The sequence below is a fragment of the Haliotis rufescens genome, unplaced genomic scaffold (assembly GCF_023055435.1).
Source record: "Haliotis rufescens isolate VD_foot unplaced genomic scaffold, xgHalRufe1.0.p SCAF_6, whole genome shotgun sequence".
In the NCBI taxonomy this organism is placed as follows: Eukaryota; Metazoa; Mollusca; class Gastropoda; order Lepetellida; family Haliotidae; genus Haliotis; species Haliotis rufescens.
The window spans coordinates 5,223,666-5,240,047 of NW_025964334.1; the positions used below are offsets into that span (position 1 = coordinate 5,223,666).

At 43.6% G+C, this 16,382-nt stretch overlaps 1 protein-coding gene across 1 annotated transcript; it reads left to right on the forward strand.

The window, feature by feature from the left end:
• Window positions 1-94: 94 nt before the first annotated feature.
• On the forward strand, window positions 95-849 carry LOC125374678 (protein TsetseEP-like). The gene is made up of 2 exons (XM_048385890.1): window positions 95-135; window positions 171-849. The coding sequence occupies exons 1-2, from the start codon at window positions 95-97 to the stop codon at window positions 847-849; spliced, it is 720 nt and encodes a 239-aa protein (XP_048241847.1).
• Window positions 850-16,382: the final 15,533 nt, after the last annotated feature.

A 16,382-nucleotide genomic window follows, 5' to 3' on the forward strand; every position in this document is an offset into this window, starting at 1 on the left:
AAATTGTACGCTGTTCGGTTTTCAGTTGCCCTAGGAATTTCACTCTCACATACCTTGTTCCAATTGTGATCTTTCTCTTTTCATCTTTATTGAAATGCCTTTTGATGTTGGAGATAACCTCAACTCCAAATGCATGTACCATGCCAATGATTTTACTGTCTTCAATGTAGGGGGCTAAATGCAGAAACGACACCACCAGAGCCAGAGCCAGAGCCAGAGCCAGAGCCAGACCCAGACCCAGAGCCAGAGCCAGAGTCAGAGTCAGACCCAGAGCCAGAGCCAGAGCCAGACCCAGACCCAGAGCCAGACCCAGAGTCAGAGTCAGACCCAGAGCCAGAGCCAGAGCCAGAGTCAGAGTCAGACCCAGAGCCAGAGCCAGAGCCAGAGTCAGAGTCAGAGTCAGAGCCAGAGCCAGAGCCAGAGTCAGAGCCAGAGTCAGAGTCAGAGCCAGAGCCAGAGTCAGAGCCAGACCCAGAGTCAGAGCCAGAGCCAGAGCCAGACCCAGAGTCAGAGCCAGAGCCAGAGTCAGAGCCAGAGTCAGAGTCAGAGCCAGAGCCAGAGCCAGACCCAGAGTCAGACCCAGACCCAGAGCCAGACCCAGAGTCAGAGTCAGACCCAGAGCCAGAGCCAGAGCCAGAGCCAGAGCCAGAGTCAGAGTCAGACCCAGAGCCAGAGCCAGAGCCAGAGTCAGAGTCAGAGTCAGAGCCAGAGCCAGAGCCAGAGCCAGAGCCAGAGTCAGACCCAGACCCAGAGCCAGAGCCAGAGCCAGAGCCAGACCCAGACCCAGAGCCAGAGTCAGAGGCAAGGAATGATAGTGTAAATGAAAGTGAATGTGAAAAGGAGGATTAACAATGTATCTTTCTTGTCCTACTTTCATTCTCATGGTGTTAATCATGTCATGGAATGTAAATGGTCTTCATGAAAAAAGTAGATCATGTTCTCACAACCGTGAAAATTCACATGCAGATATTTGTTTTCTTCAGGACACTTTCTGGAATGATGATTTCATCAAACGAAATATAAACATCTATGGCAAGGACAGATATTTTTTACAATTGACCAAATGAAAAAAGAAAAGGAGTCGCAATACTTTTCTCATCACGTTTTCCCAATAAGGTAAATTTTCACAGTTGTGACAACAATGGTAGACTTTTAAAAGTTCGCTTTGAAAAGGACAATAATTTGTATTCATGTGTTAATCTATGTGTCCCAAAATAATACAACAGAGGGAATTGTGTTTTTAGACACGTTGGCAAAATATCTATCAGGCGATAACGTGATAGCAGCAGGAGACTATAATGAGATATTAGGTGTATTTATGGATAGAGCATCAAATATGAAAACATTAGATATGAGAAGTAGTGAAAAATTACAGCGTTTTATCCCTTACAAAAACGTATGTGACATTTTTATCTAGATAAAAGAGAATTCACACGACAGCAAATGAAGCAGTCTCGCATTGATTTCTTTTTATTTCCAGATAATTCCTTATGCAATAAACACATATATCAAATATTCATCTAAACATAATCACAATATGTTAATTTAGAATTCTCCCGTGTAGACAGAAGTGCTTCATTATGGGGTTTTTTATCATCAGTTGTTACAGGACACTGAATTAAAGTCAAAAGTCATAAGTATCATCAATGAAAATTTATTGTGTCCACTCTATGAAGATAAAACATTAATATGGTGTGCAAATTTCAAACATCAAGTTAAAAATGTGCAATCTATTTTATTTGCCAAAAAAGTAAACAAGAAAAATGTGAATATTATAAACTGCAAAATAATCTAAGGCGTAAGTATAACAAATTAATTAAATTTCCTTGCACACATCTAAAGTCGTCAAAAGGAATTGGAGATTTATGAGGAAAATAAATGTGAAAGGGCAATTCTCTGCTCAAAAGTTCAATGGGCACTGGAATGTGATAAAAATACGTCTTTTTTCTTACATTTGGAGAAATGTAAACAGGAATCCAATTGCATCGAAGAAATAATGACGGAAAATGGTTTTAACTCGTCAAACCGAATATATTCTTGATCATGCATATACATTCTATTCTAAATTGTATTCAGCCAGAGAAACTGATTTAAATATGTCTAATAACTGACTTTCTTCCAGATGAAGATCCCCGTGGGGACCCGGGGAAGATAAATAAGAATGTGTCCTCAGCACCCCATTGCTGGTCGTAAAAGGCGAGCGAATTAGACAGCCTGTTTGCCGTGGGCTGCGACCCTGTGTCGGCAAAGGAAGGGAGTCTGGTGGTTGAGGAGCCGGCAATAATGCTCCTTAGTGCAACACACTAACTTTGCCTAGACCGGCGGTAGAATTGGCCTGATTCTATCAATCGGTGGTCATGTCATTCCCTGTGCATAAACTATTTCGCACAAACTTTCGATATGTAAAAAAAAATTATTCTAAATCTCTATTCTATATGAATGAATCTATAAACTTGCTTAGAGCCCCCTGCCCAGAAGGTGGTGGCTCATGGGCCAATCTGGTGATGCTGACCCCCCGAATTCTGTACGTCACAAATTGATTGTCATGGGCCGAATCAGCCTGACCTTTAATTTGGTAGATAGTTATAGCTTTTCGTGTCACATTTGCTGGAGTATACCACCCCTTTATCCCCGGTCTTTGCAGCTTGGAAATCTGCTGCAGCATAAGACTGTCCTTGTTGACACTCCATAGTGGGTGGGGGAAAGGTGTGCAGAATTATTTTCGTTTCGACATGGCTTCCCAAAAACAAATTGTCAAAGAACTTTTCCAACAGTCAGCAGTCACAGCTGTGAAGCGGTTTACTGTCAAGAAGAATGGTGTTGCTCTCTCTCTCTCTCTCTCTCTCTCTCTCTCTCTCTCTCTCTCTCTCTCTCTCTCTCTTTCTCTCTCTCTCTCTCTCTCTCTCTCCCTCTCTCTCTCTCTCTCTTTCCCCCTCTCTCTCTCTCTCCCCCTCTCTCTCTCTCTCTCTCGTGGATGTATTCTGCTTGTAAAGTGGGCGCCTACGTCTTAAGCGTTTCGTCAGACTCGCCTCTAGTCCTCAAGCATTACCTCTGAGTCATGCTATATCCTATAACTAATACCTGACGACAAACCTGAATCCTGTTTCAAACCAATATCTGATTTCTCGTGATGCAACACCATCCGCCTTGTTAGGATTCGAACCTGACTGCACAGATGTAGCTCAAGTTTGTGGACCTGTATATTAACCGACTGATGTGACCTAACCTGGCCTGACCTGAAATTGCCCTGACCAGCCCTGGGAGGGTAACCTGGTATGTGTAAAGAATTGTAGTGGTGGTAGAAAATGTCAGTAAGGGCAAATAACAACGACTGGTAAAAATAACAAGTGCTTTCTTCCGGAAAAGATCTCGAAAACCTTAAAACAATATTTCCTCACCACTAGTCGCACACAGATAGGTCTAGTGGTGAACTGGTGCCTTTTGATAGTTTTGGATTTTAAAAAAAACTATTTTTCGAGTTTCCATGGCAACATTGTGGTCGATATCAATGACTGTGTCTTCTCGTCCATATTGTTTTGAGTGATTGAGGGAGTGAGTAGTTTTTTTCACGTTCGTCCTAACCTTGCTGTAACACGCAAATCGGCCACCTAAATCACAGAGTATGTCGAACAAGTATGAATCGAACAAGGAACTTGCCGCGCACTAGGCCAACACGTTATACATTTATCTATCCTGCCGCAATGTTGTTTTGAAGGTCAATGCTATGCTATGTTCTTACTTATATAAACAGTTTATAATAATTCTGTATTGGGTAATATATAAGTCAGGTAAAACGTATACACGTAATTCGCTTATGACGAGCAATAACAGACTGAATTCTTGTCTAATATAAACGAAAAGACAGGTGAGAGAAACATTTTCACCGGAGCATTGACTGGACAATAGTTACAAGTTTTAAATATTAATATTACTACAACAAGGTGAACATAATGCGCGATCCGCAAATGTCCTTCTGTCATTCATCGCAAACTGATGAAACTGTAAACGATTGTACATCTTCCCGATGCAAGGGAGTTAACTGACTTAAAAATCCAGCTTCCATCCTTGCCAAACTAGATTGGATTTATGAAGTTATATGTTTGCTGGAGTAACGAGTCTATACATAGTCAAATCAAAATCCCGAAACGATATCGACATCTGGTTCACAAACAATAACTGCCGTGCCGAATTCGTTCGATTCCAGGATTTGCAGAGCATGTGTAAAGTAATTTTTCCAAATCTTTTCATGTTTTTAATCAAGGTGCTCAAGTGATATGATGCATTTCGTGAGGTAACCAATAAAGAGCTTTAGTATCGATGAGTTCGTCTTGATTGGGAGCCACCATATTGCTTGAAGCAAATGCAAGTGATATGAGAGGTGGTCAGTAGGGTGCATAGAAGGGACATAACTCGTAATAGCCCCTGGTGGCGTTATGATCGATCCCAGAAATTCAAGCCAAATTCGGCAAGGGTTGAAACTGGACTCAGTTAACACCCTTGCCTCGTGAAGCCTGTCTGTTCTGAATGCGTTTACCTGGAATCTCTTACTAAATTTATAAAAGGCATCAATTATTGAATATTTATATTTACAGTGACCAAAAACTGTTTTGTGTGTCTTCGCTTTTTGGGGGACACTGGGAATATGATGATATACAGTGCGATCTTTTGGAGATCTTTAGATATCTTCAAAGTGAATCGAGATGTTTAAAATACGACCTGCTCTAGTTTTATCATAACTTCCAAAATATATGTTTCAAATCTATATATCATTATCGTTTAATATATATGTATAGCCTACTCGTCGTGGACAATGACCAAATGGGCCAATAGAATTAAATATTGCTCAACTTTGTTGATTCGACCTATCTTCATCAAGTTTAATTAATATAGATATTATATACATTTTTAAAGGTACAGTATGAGAAACTAGATATTGAGGGAGGGTAGGGGTCCGCACCTTCCCTTTTTGTCACGCCCCTCTACTCTACAACAGAATCCGCCCTTGAACAGAATTTAATTATGAACAACTTGATATAACTATTTTTGTGTTGGGATGTTCTAAGTAACACCTTCACTAAAAATATTAATGTCATTTAAGAGCAATTGCCCTGTCGTAAACAAGAATGTATGTATGTTAACCCTCTTCTATCTCATTTAAAAAGACGGGATTAAACAACCGAAACAAACGCCTCCACGTATCTTAGATTTCTAAACTATGAAATATATAGTTGAAATTTGGCATAACATTCGAGTATTACAGGTTTCTATGACTTAAAACATGTTTTCGGAAGTGGGAAGTGAGATGCAATGTGGAGCTTCCCATCTTTCCAAAACGGTGTACGTCAGTATGAAGTTGGAAGCGGCGTTGTCCTTTCAAGTTTCCATCTTTTAAAACAGATTTCGAAAGTGAGAAGTAGGAAGCGGTGTAGAACTTTCAAATTTTCATCGCTATATTTTGAAAGATGAATTGGCAAGTAGATTAGAAACAGGCCACGTCGAAACGACCTCTTGTTGCGCGTGTATGGGCCATCCTTCTAGAGCCTGTCCCATCCGTTGACGTCTCAAACGATCAAGGCTGAATGATCGTACGTACAAGGGCGGATAACTCTAGTTCTAGTACAAAACCAAAGGTGGGGTGAAATGGGGTTTAACGTCGCGTCCAAGATGATTGCACGTGTGTGTGTGTGTGTGTGTGTGTGTGTGTGTGTGTGTGTGTGTATGTGTGTGTGTGTGTGTGTGTATGTGTGTGTTTTCTAGCCAGGACTGATACCGATTTGTAGTGCCAGCACACTAAGATCCCATGCCCAGACACAGCATACCGACTCCGAGCCGACCAGTCTTTTGGTATGACGCGACCGGGGATCGAACCCCGAACCTTCCGCTCTCCGGGCGGAGGCGCTACCACTAGACCACGGAGGCGGTCCCTTCTGGAAAGCTGCCACCATTAGATATATACCTACCACAGTCTTCACCTCCAACAACATGACCTACACGTAACATAATTAAGTTCAATGTTTAACAATACTTGTCTTGTTCTGTGACTTGACAAAGTGTGTGTCGCCCTACCCGATGGTGTTGATTCCCTATGCTTTCAGTCACTGCTTTACCTGGTCCAGACTTGAATATCAAAAGGGATGTACTGATGTAGTTGGGCGGATTGCTGACTGATACACTAATCACAATTCATCCTCTATCTCCAAATCGGCGTAGTAAGTATTGCGCATTGTAAACTGAAACCTGGCGGTGGTCTATAAGTTGCGTCAACCCTGATGCCTACTTCACTTACCTAGGGAAACCCTGGTTAAATAAATATAGAACCGCTGTTTATCATGAAATAGGCACTTTAATCTTGAAAGCAGGAAGTTACATATAATGGGGACCCGTGAAGATCCTGGGTAGAATAGGTCTTCGGCAACCCAAACACACAGTCAAGCAAACAGCATACATTGGGAAGAGATGGTGTTGGGAATGGAACGAGACAACTTGGTACTGGTGTAGATTCTGGTGTCGGAAGTGAAACGTCGCCATGTAGGGCTGGTGGGGCTACTGGTGAAGGGAGCTGAACTAGACGCCTTGGAGCCCTCTGATGGTGTCAGGTGCGGAGCTGGTGTACGGGGCGGAGCTGGTGTACGGTGCGGAGCTGGTGTACGGGGCGGAGCTGGTGTCAGGTGCGAAGCTGGTGTACGGGGCGGAGCTGATGTACGGGGCGGAGCTGGTGTACGGGGCGGAGCTGGTGTACGGGGCGGAGCTGGTGTACGGGGCGGAGGTGGTGTACGGGGCGGAGTTGGTGTCAGGTGCGAAGCTGGTGTACGGGGCGGAGCTGGTGTACGGGGCGGAGCTGGTGTCAGGTGCGAAGCTGGTGTCAGGTGCGGAGCTGGTGTACGGTGCGGAGCTGGTGTCAGGTGCGAAGCTGGTGTCAGGGGCGGAGCTGGTGTACGGGGCGGAGCTGGTGTACGGGGCGGAGCTGGTGTCAGGTGCGAAGCTGGTGTCAGGTGCGGAGCTGGTGTACGGGGCGGAGCTGGTGTACGGGGCGGAGCTGGTGTCAGGTGCGAAGCTGGTGTACGGGGCGGAGCTGGTTTACGGGGCGGAGCTGGTGTACGGGGCGGAGCTGGTGTACGGGGCGGAGCTGGTGTACGGTGCGGAGCTGGTGTACGCGGCGGAGCTTGTGTACGGGGCGGAGCTTGTGTACGGGGCGGGGCTGGTGTACGGGGCGGAGCTGGTGTACGCGGCGGAGCTTGTGTACGGGGCGAAGCTTGTGTACGGGGCGGAGCTGGTGAACGCGTCGGAGCTTGTGTACGGGGCGGAGCTGGTGTACGGGGCGGAGCTGGTGTACGGGGCGGAGCTGGTGTACGGGGCGGAGCTGGTGTACGGTGCGGAGCTGGTTTACGGGGCGGAGCTTGTGTACGGGGCGGAGCTTGTGTACGGGGCGGAGCTGGTGTACGCGGCGGAGCTTGTGTACGGGGCGGAGCTTGTGTACGGGGCGGAGCTGGTGAACGCGTCGGAGCTTGTGTACGGGGCGGAGCTTGTGTACGGGGCGGAGCTGGAGTACGGGGCGGAGCTGGTGTACGGAGAAGAGCTGGTGTCCGGAGTGGCGTCTGCAGCTCATAAAACATACATTGTTTTCAAGAAACGACTATTACCTGTAGATTTGACAACTCGAAATTGAATTATGAGCTGAACGTGTAACGTGAGGTTTCAAATATAAAATTTAACGCCTAACATTCACCTTAAAGAGATAATTATATTGTATCCTTGAGAGATCTTTATTTCTGTCAAACATACGTTGGGTTACAAATATTAAAATTAATGCCTAACATTAACTGTCACACATATTCTGAATATACTTAGCATATTCGTCATGTTAAATCAGAATGAGGTAATTGTCTCAGACATTATATAATCGCCAATGTTTACGTTTTTGTACTGTCAAGACCCGTGAAGGTCCGGGACCGACAGGTCTTCAGCAACCCATCCTTGTCCCAAAGGCGACTATGCTTGTCGTAAGAGGCGACTAACGGGTTCGGGTGGTCAGGCACGCTTACTTGGTTGATGCCTGTCATCGTATCCCAATTGCGTGGACCGATGCTCATGATGTCAATTACTAGATTGTCCAGACTCGATTATTTACAGACCGCCGTCATATATCTAAAATATTGCGGCGTTAAACAACAAACAAAACTTGTATGAACCTTTGATAATCTCTAGTTTGTTTGAACATTGTTTATATAAGAAATTGGTAAAAGCAGTAATTTTATGTTGTGTCGAAAAAACGTCAAATTCCGTTTTACACATCAATATTTTCCATGCCATGAACGAAAATTAGGGGAGATATATATTAATCAAAATACCAGTGTCGTCTTTCCCCGACGTTGTCAAAGACAATAAACCAGCCATGACGTCAAATTGAATGGTGTCATCTCTTTAGTAATTCATCACATTTGAATGTTCCATTAATAATAGTTCAACATTAGTCAAATTACACTTGTAAGTGCGGCGTTAAACAACAAACAAACCAAACACCTTGCAACAAAATCCCACAAATTACGTCATAACATACTGTGACGTGATTGTAAACTTTGCGGTTCCACCAGGCGATCGTACTGTAGCGCAACGAGAGTTTAGTTTAGTTTAGTTTAGTTGTATAACGCCGCACTCAGCATTATTCCAGCCATAAGACGGTGGTCTTTAAATAATCGAGTCTGGACCAGACAATCCAGAGATTGTCATCATGAGAATGGATCCACGGAATTTGGATACAATGATATGCATCAACCAAGTCAGCGAGCCTGACTACCCGATCCCGTTAGTCGCCTCTTACGACAAGCATAGTCGCCTTTTACGGCAAACATGGGTTGCTGAAGACCTATTCTACCTCGGAACCTCACGGGTCCTGCGAATTGTGGGAAAAACAAATTTATGTTGAGGAACACAACATGGTACCGATATACCATTGAGTGTGTGAGCTAAAATTGATCAATGTCTAAGCAATGTTTAAGATTCACTGACAAATGGCCATCATCGTTCGACAATTACAATTTAAGAACAAATGTCTTTGGGGCAATAAAGCGTGATGATGTTTCAATTATTTTCAACATACCTGTTTTTGTGACAGTCATAACTGCACCTGCAATTGAAACAAAGAACTTCAACAGCATGTCTACTTTGGAATACACAAGTGCCACCGATGATTCCGGGTTAGAATCGATTATTCCCTTAGAGAGCTATGCGTCTTAGACGAGGAAACATAATGCATTCAGACTCTGTGACTCCGTTGCTCGTGTGTCCACACGGAAACTGCGTACAGGAAGTTGACAGGTTTGGTGGGGGTAGCGTTATGATGTGGGCGGCTATCTCTCATCATGGCATGACAGGTTTGGTCCATATCCATGGCAATCTTACGGCTCAACGACACATAAACAAAATTCCCCTACCATACGTCCTCCCAGTTGCAGCTAACGGCAAAGGTGTATTCTAACAGGACAACGCTCGACCGCTAGAGCACGGATCACAAGAGCCTGTCTACACAACAACAACGTTGATGTTCTCCCCTAGCCCTCCAGATTTGAACCCTATGGAGCACCTGTTGGATGAATTGGATAGACGGCTACGCCGACGTAACCCTCAACCCCAGACGTTGCAGCAGTTGGCTTTTGCGTTGCAGGCCGAGTGGGCTACCTATCCCTATCTACCCAGGATGTGATTAGCATGCTCGTCTCTTCCTTGGGCAGGAGATGTCAGGCCGCTATCGATTCCAAAGGGGGACATACGCGTCATTGATGGTAGCTGACTTTCACCTTGGACTTTTCCTATGTACCGATAACTGAGATGACTACAATCACCAAGTGTTCTCTCCACAACATTTTGGCTCAATACCTTGTACGGTTCCTCGTATAAATGTAGTTTCTACCCCACACAAATCTGGCTTTGCGTTTCTTTTTTTTGAAGAGTATATTTACAAGCCATCACGATAAAGCTGGGACAAACTATTGCAGTAATATTGTTAAACACTATTGTAAAATAGATAAAACAATAGTATAGTTTGATAAGTTCCCCTACCGTCGGACAAAGTTAAGCCCCTTGCATTTTTTGCTATACTGGCAACGCCTATCAGATCCACGGAGATTCAGTAAGGGGAGTAAAGGAAGATACCTCTGATTACTGTCTGATTTGTGAAAGCTTTTTTTCTCTGAACGGATACTCATACGTGTGGGAACATAATTATGATCACTATTTTCCTCTTTTTTTTATAGTTATCAAATGTGGTGGTGTGGGGTCCTCGATGACTCTTTATGTTTTAACTTGACTTCAATCGATCACTGACACCTGCAAGGCATCCATAGGTAGGTTAATCGTGGTATTCATAACACTTACAGGAATATTTTCTCATTAGGCGACTTATATACAAAGGCAAACTAAGCATGCAAAACTATCCTTTGAGAAATAATGAACTGTAAACAGCTTTGAATAAATACATTTCAACTGACAACTCTAGAAATCCGAGAAATAACTGTTATATTAGCTCAGGAGAAGCGTAAGTGAAGTGTTAATCCAAAACGTGTATTGTATACTGCACATGTTCACAAGTGGTATTATCATACAAGGGGTTGCATTTAACGTTAAATGCAGACGCCTGGGACAGCCTTGGATTCTAGCGTGACTGACGTTAACTGCAGTGCCTTTGGCGACTGGTACAGCCTTGGATTCTAGCGTGACTCTGCAAGTCCTTATTAGAATGTCTTTGAATCAGTAGTTTGCTCCAGTGTGGTACGTTTACTGTTCATGTAATCACCTTGTTTATTTCTACAAATAGTCTTATAGTCATTCCTAATTTTATGATAATTCGGCAAATCGTCATTGCTTGATTCTAGCATGACTAACGTGAACTGCAGTGTCTTTGACGACTGGGACAGCCTTGTATTCTAGTGTGACTAACGTGAACTGCATTGCCTTTGACGACCAAGAAATTGTGTATGACGTTTTTAAGTCAATGGACGTGAGGTCACCTTGTGACTTCAGCAGCTGTCAAGGAGGCGAGGGCAGCAGTCGGTACATTGATATGATATTGATCTCAGTTTTAGACACTATCTCTTAGACAGCGACATGTCGAAATGATTGATGCCTACGTCGTGTGCTTGCCATTAGTGGATCGTTGTAGAGTTGACAATGCGGGGTCACCACCTCTTCTGCGAGCCATCTGTCAAACAAATAATGATGACATCCTCGAAGTTGCCACGAGCGCTGATCTGCCTTTCCATGTGGGCTAATAAACTAGTGTCCAAAAGAAACGATACCACCTGTTTGCAACGATATAAAAGAAAAACTAAACAATGCAGAAGTTTAGGATTGGTGTTATGCTTTTGAGAAATCCTTTCACAACATCTGTACAAAAAGTTCATTTCAATAAAATCTGTACAACCAATATGACAAGCCTTTAAAGATGGGTGGGGTCGAAAAATGAAAATTTCGTTAGAGCACTGATCACAGAAACAACGGGAAATGTCACACCACACGTCTCAAAGTCAAATCAGTAGCGGGTATGTCCACCGTGAGCATCAATACATGCCAGAACACGCCTACGGACTGATGACGTCAAACGTCTGATGACGTTGGGAGTGATGCGTTGCCATTCCTCGAGGAGACATCGTTCCAAGTCCTGGACGTTGACTGGAGGCACACGGCGACGTCGGATTTGCCGATCGAGGTGGTCCCATAAGTGCTCGATGGGATTCATGTCCGGTGAACATGCGGGCCATGGCAGAACCTGTACATTGGCGTTGGCAAGGAAGTTCGGTGTCAATCTTGCTGTGTGTGGCCTTGCATTGTCATGTTGGAAAAGGAGTCCACGAGGCTGTTGCTGAATAAAGGGCACCACAACAGGCCGTAGGATGTCATCAAGATAACGCTGTGCATTCAGGTTTCCACGAATTACGACAAGCATCGTTTTGACGTCACCACATATGCCACCCCAAACCATTAACCCTCCACCTCCAAACGGCCGGACCTGTTGGATACAGTTAGGCGCCAAACGTTCACCAAATCGTCGGTATACAAGCTGCCGTCCATCGTTTCTGAAGATGAGGAATCTGCTCTCATCAGAGAACATAACACGTGCCAAGTCCCGCCGTTGCCAACGTCGAACTCGCCTGGCCCAGATCAGTCTGTTGATCCGGTGTCGAGGCGTCAGGAGCGGTCCGCGGTAGGGATGACGTGGCCGGATACCATACTGCCGTAGTCTCCTGTAGACGGTCTGTCGACTGATCCTGTGTCCCAGTGCTGTAGCCGCCGTGGACGTCGCTGTTACGGTGCGGTTCCTCAGGTGTAATACCCGGATGTAACGATCTTCACGGGGCGTGGTTACTCGTGGTCTTCCACTCCTGGGCCTGTCTGACGTCTGACCTGTCTGACGTAACCGCTGCATCAACCTGGTGATAGTGATGCGTGCGCAGCCCAACCTTCTGGCGACGTCGACGTGTGACGCTCCATGTTGGACCATTCCAACGGCTCTCTCTCTCTCGATGGCTGTCAAACGTGGCATATCTTGTGTTCTTTTTGTTGCTGTGATATCAACGTGTCTGATCAGCCGTTTTATACAGTTTTTATGCACGTGCAGAACATGCTAGAGAGGGAAATGTCACTTTCACGAAATTTACGTTTTTTCCCGGAAGTGATCACGTGTTCCCGGTATTTTTTATCGACTATGCTGTGTTTGGGATGTGCAATACGAATTGGCATGTTTTCATACAAGACAATTCACTTAGTAAAAAACAATTTTGAAAATAAGTTGGTATCGTTTCTTTTGGACACTAGTTTAGTTTGCATTTACACAGATTGTATCAGGTGATTTAGGAATGAATTAACGACTACAGATCAATCAAGTGGTTTTCTCAAACCAATGAACGAGGCATATGAGAATGGTATATAGTAAATAGAAGAAACAACTTGGTTATCAAACTTTGGTAAATAGACTTTGTCAACTATGTCAGGAACAGTTAATCGAAGATGAAGTGGTGTGCAAATTCTACAATGATTTAAGGAAATGTTAGATAAATATAAGTGGTTGATGAACACTGAATGTATCCAGTTGGAATCGGCGAGATGTATTCAGAAAATGTATCCCAAAAGGCTGCAAGGTGTACAATAACTATTCATTATGAATTTTATATGAAAAGTGTAATTGAGTGTGTGAGGTTATGGGTCATGGGTGTGTGTGGGGAGGGGATATGAATGTTGGTACGGTCAGAAGAAAGGATATGGAGTGTGTGTAGATGCAGGAATTTGGGTATGGGTGTATTTGTGAGTGAGGTTGAGTGTGTGTGTGTGTGTGTGTGTGTGTGTGCGTGCGTGCGTGCGTGCGTGCGTGCGTGCGTGCGTGCGTGCGTGCGTGCGTGTGTGTGTGTTTGTGTGTGTGTGTGTGTGTGTGTGCGTGCGTGCGTGTATGTCTCGAGTGAGGGGGTGGGGGATATCTGAATGTGTTTGGGTGCGGGAGAACATTTGAATGATTGATTGTGTGTGTGCGTGCGGGCGGGCGTATGTATGTATGTGTGTATGCATGCATGCATTATGTGATTGTGTTAGTGAATATGTGTATATGTAGATATTAAGAATGTGCATGATTACTTTTTATATCTAATTGTATTTTAATATTTGTAATATCTTAAGGTGTCATTTCGGCCCTCTGAGGCCTGGTGTTTGTATTTTAAGTATGTGCTAAATGTTGTATTGCTTTGTAACACATGACACTGTAATAAACCATATTATTATTATTATTATTGTTATTATCAAACGACGAGTTTCAAGAGAATTGAGGATTCCTTCCCTTAATGGTTAGGTGAGGTGAAATGGGGTTTAACGTCGCGTCCAAGATTATTGCACTTATATAGCGACGTGCATGTACGTACGTGTGTGTGTTTGTGTGGCTGCTTGTACTAGTCCGGACTGATGCCGATTTATAGTGCAAGCTCACTGAGATACCATGCCGCAGTTTAACATGAATACCCCACTCAGACACAGTATACTGACTCCGAACCGACCAATCCTTGTTTTAGCCTCTTAATGCCGAGCGCCAGACAGGGTAACAACGAGTACCATCTTTTAACGTCTTTTGGTATGACGCGGTCGGGGATCGAACCCCGGACCTTCCGCTCTCCGGGCGGACGCTCTACCACTAGACCACGGAGGCGGTCCCTTCCCTCAATGAAATGGGCATTTGCAAATGTGACGCATCAGTGTCACAAATAAAGCCCGATGCAGTTCCCAATTTTGACTTGTTCCCGTGTTTATTTTCAGTTGAACAATTGACTTGCCTTTGCATGTGTTTATGGTGCATCTAACTATGTCGTGCCGATATCGGCAGGATACGCTCACCTTTTCGCGAACACTATTTAAGAGAGACTCCTAAACACATACTCATGATATAGTCGGCATCGTACCATCCACTCTTAGATTCCTTGTGAAAGTGGAAGGTGTTTTGTCGCTTCCATTTTAAATTTAGACAACTGTACAAAACTAGTTTGTTCAAAGTGAATACACGCAAAGATTTTATATGTGACCATTACTTTGCAAAGTGATCAACTGGCCCATTCAGGCGTCTTCGCCATTTTTCGTGGATTTGAAATGTGAAAAAGACGTCGTGCAATCTATTCTGTCGTAACTGCTTTCGGGTGTCAAGTGTGGCCCTACTACAGTTGCTGAAAGTATTGCCGTTCCTTGTCATCATGGTCAGTTAAGCCATGACTTTGCAACTCGCCTTGTCAGCATCGGCCCAGCTCAGTCAAGGAGTGATTGGTCTAACGACGCTTACTCCAAGTTGTCTCAATCAGCATTCATACTCGCATAATAAAGAAACGCAACATCAGCTTTATAATCATATAGTTTCAATTACTTTTAGCCCATCTATCAATACACGACAGGATCAGACCGGCCAGGCTCATCACTAACTGGGGAGAACTTAGATCGATCGGGATTCGACTCGATCGTTTGCAAACCGCGCTCTCCTCTCCTATAGCTAATGTTGAAGGTATCATTTTATAGTCTTTGTCACATATCACAATACCTCATTTTCATTCGTTAAAAGTTAAATCTTACCATGAACTCATGTGTGTCGTAACCGGAAAAAATACCGAAGCCTACGTGCCAGATTGATCATCTCTCTATTGATTCTTTTACTACCTCCGGATGCTACAAATGAAAAGTATCTTACTTCTCTGCTTGTTTCATTAACTAATCGACGATAACATGGAACCAATCCAATGACAAATATGAAATGTCCAGAATACTCTTGTGATAAATGTGAAATGTCTTTTATCTATTAATTCCTTTCGATCTAAAAGTTCTCTGTCACAAACTTTGTACATATAATGCAACTCATCATTGCAGCAATAACGGTTCAATTTGTTACCATTTTCTAATGTTTTTTAGACGCATTTTAACCCTATAACAATTCCAACATATGCACATCCCCATTATTGTTGCAGACAAACTTGCAACGACCATCTGAGTTCTGTGAGTGATTGTTTACGGTACCGCCCAGCTTCAGTAACAACATGGTAAAGTATAAAACTCGTGAATTGTCATGATATCTGTTGTGACTTCAACACACAAGCAGTTAAATGGTTGAACAGAAATGCGTCCTGGGTATTGATTCGTGTTCATAGCCTGGTTGTAACTTTTGGACAAAGTTTCGGTTTAAGCACTTTTGACATTGGAGATAGTTCCAGCACATATCTTTAGCCATCATCATACTTTATGTTGTGTTATTTGGCAGTGTATTTTATTGTTGAACAATCATTGTAAATGTGTTCATTATAAGTTGTAGCAGGATCACGAGGGGTACATGGCGTTCTATGCGTCCCGCGTTAGGTTTGATACCACGAGCCGGGGGGACGCATAAAACCCCATGTACCCTGAGTGATCCTGCTACAACGAATTCATCTTACCGACATGTTTTAATATGTCTTTCTAAAATAATTCAAATAAATTCCAAATTGATGGAAAACAGCTGCTCGAATGATTCGGGACACTAGCCTAATGGCTCTGTTTTGGCGCTATACTGCTTGGAAACGGGCGGTGATAGTCAACCCTTTTAAATGTTTAGAGCTCATAACCAGTTCGTATAAATGGTACCTTATTATATATACACGTTATTACTCCTACATGATAAAAAATTGGACATAGACTGTATAGTGTGTACTAGAGATTCTGTATAAAAAAGAAACCTGTTTAAACAGAAACGTTTACGGAGCTAAATAACACCGTGCATACACGTTACAAGGTAGTATAGAAAAGGGTTTCGCTGCAGTGTTTCAAAGTAGGAAATGACTTAATGCTCTGAAATATCATAAATAACTTTAGAGTTCCTTATGTTAGCTTATTTCTATGACAAT

Coding starts and splice junctions, on each gene's coding strand:
- LOC125374678 (XM_048385890.1), top strand. CDS start 95: ATGCCTTTTGATGTTGGAGATAACCTCAACTCCAAATGCAT. Junction 136..170: donor AACCTCAACTCCAAATGCAT/GTACCATGCCAA, acceptor TCTTCAATGTAG/GGGGCTAAATGCAGAAACGA.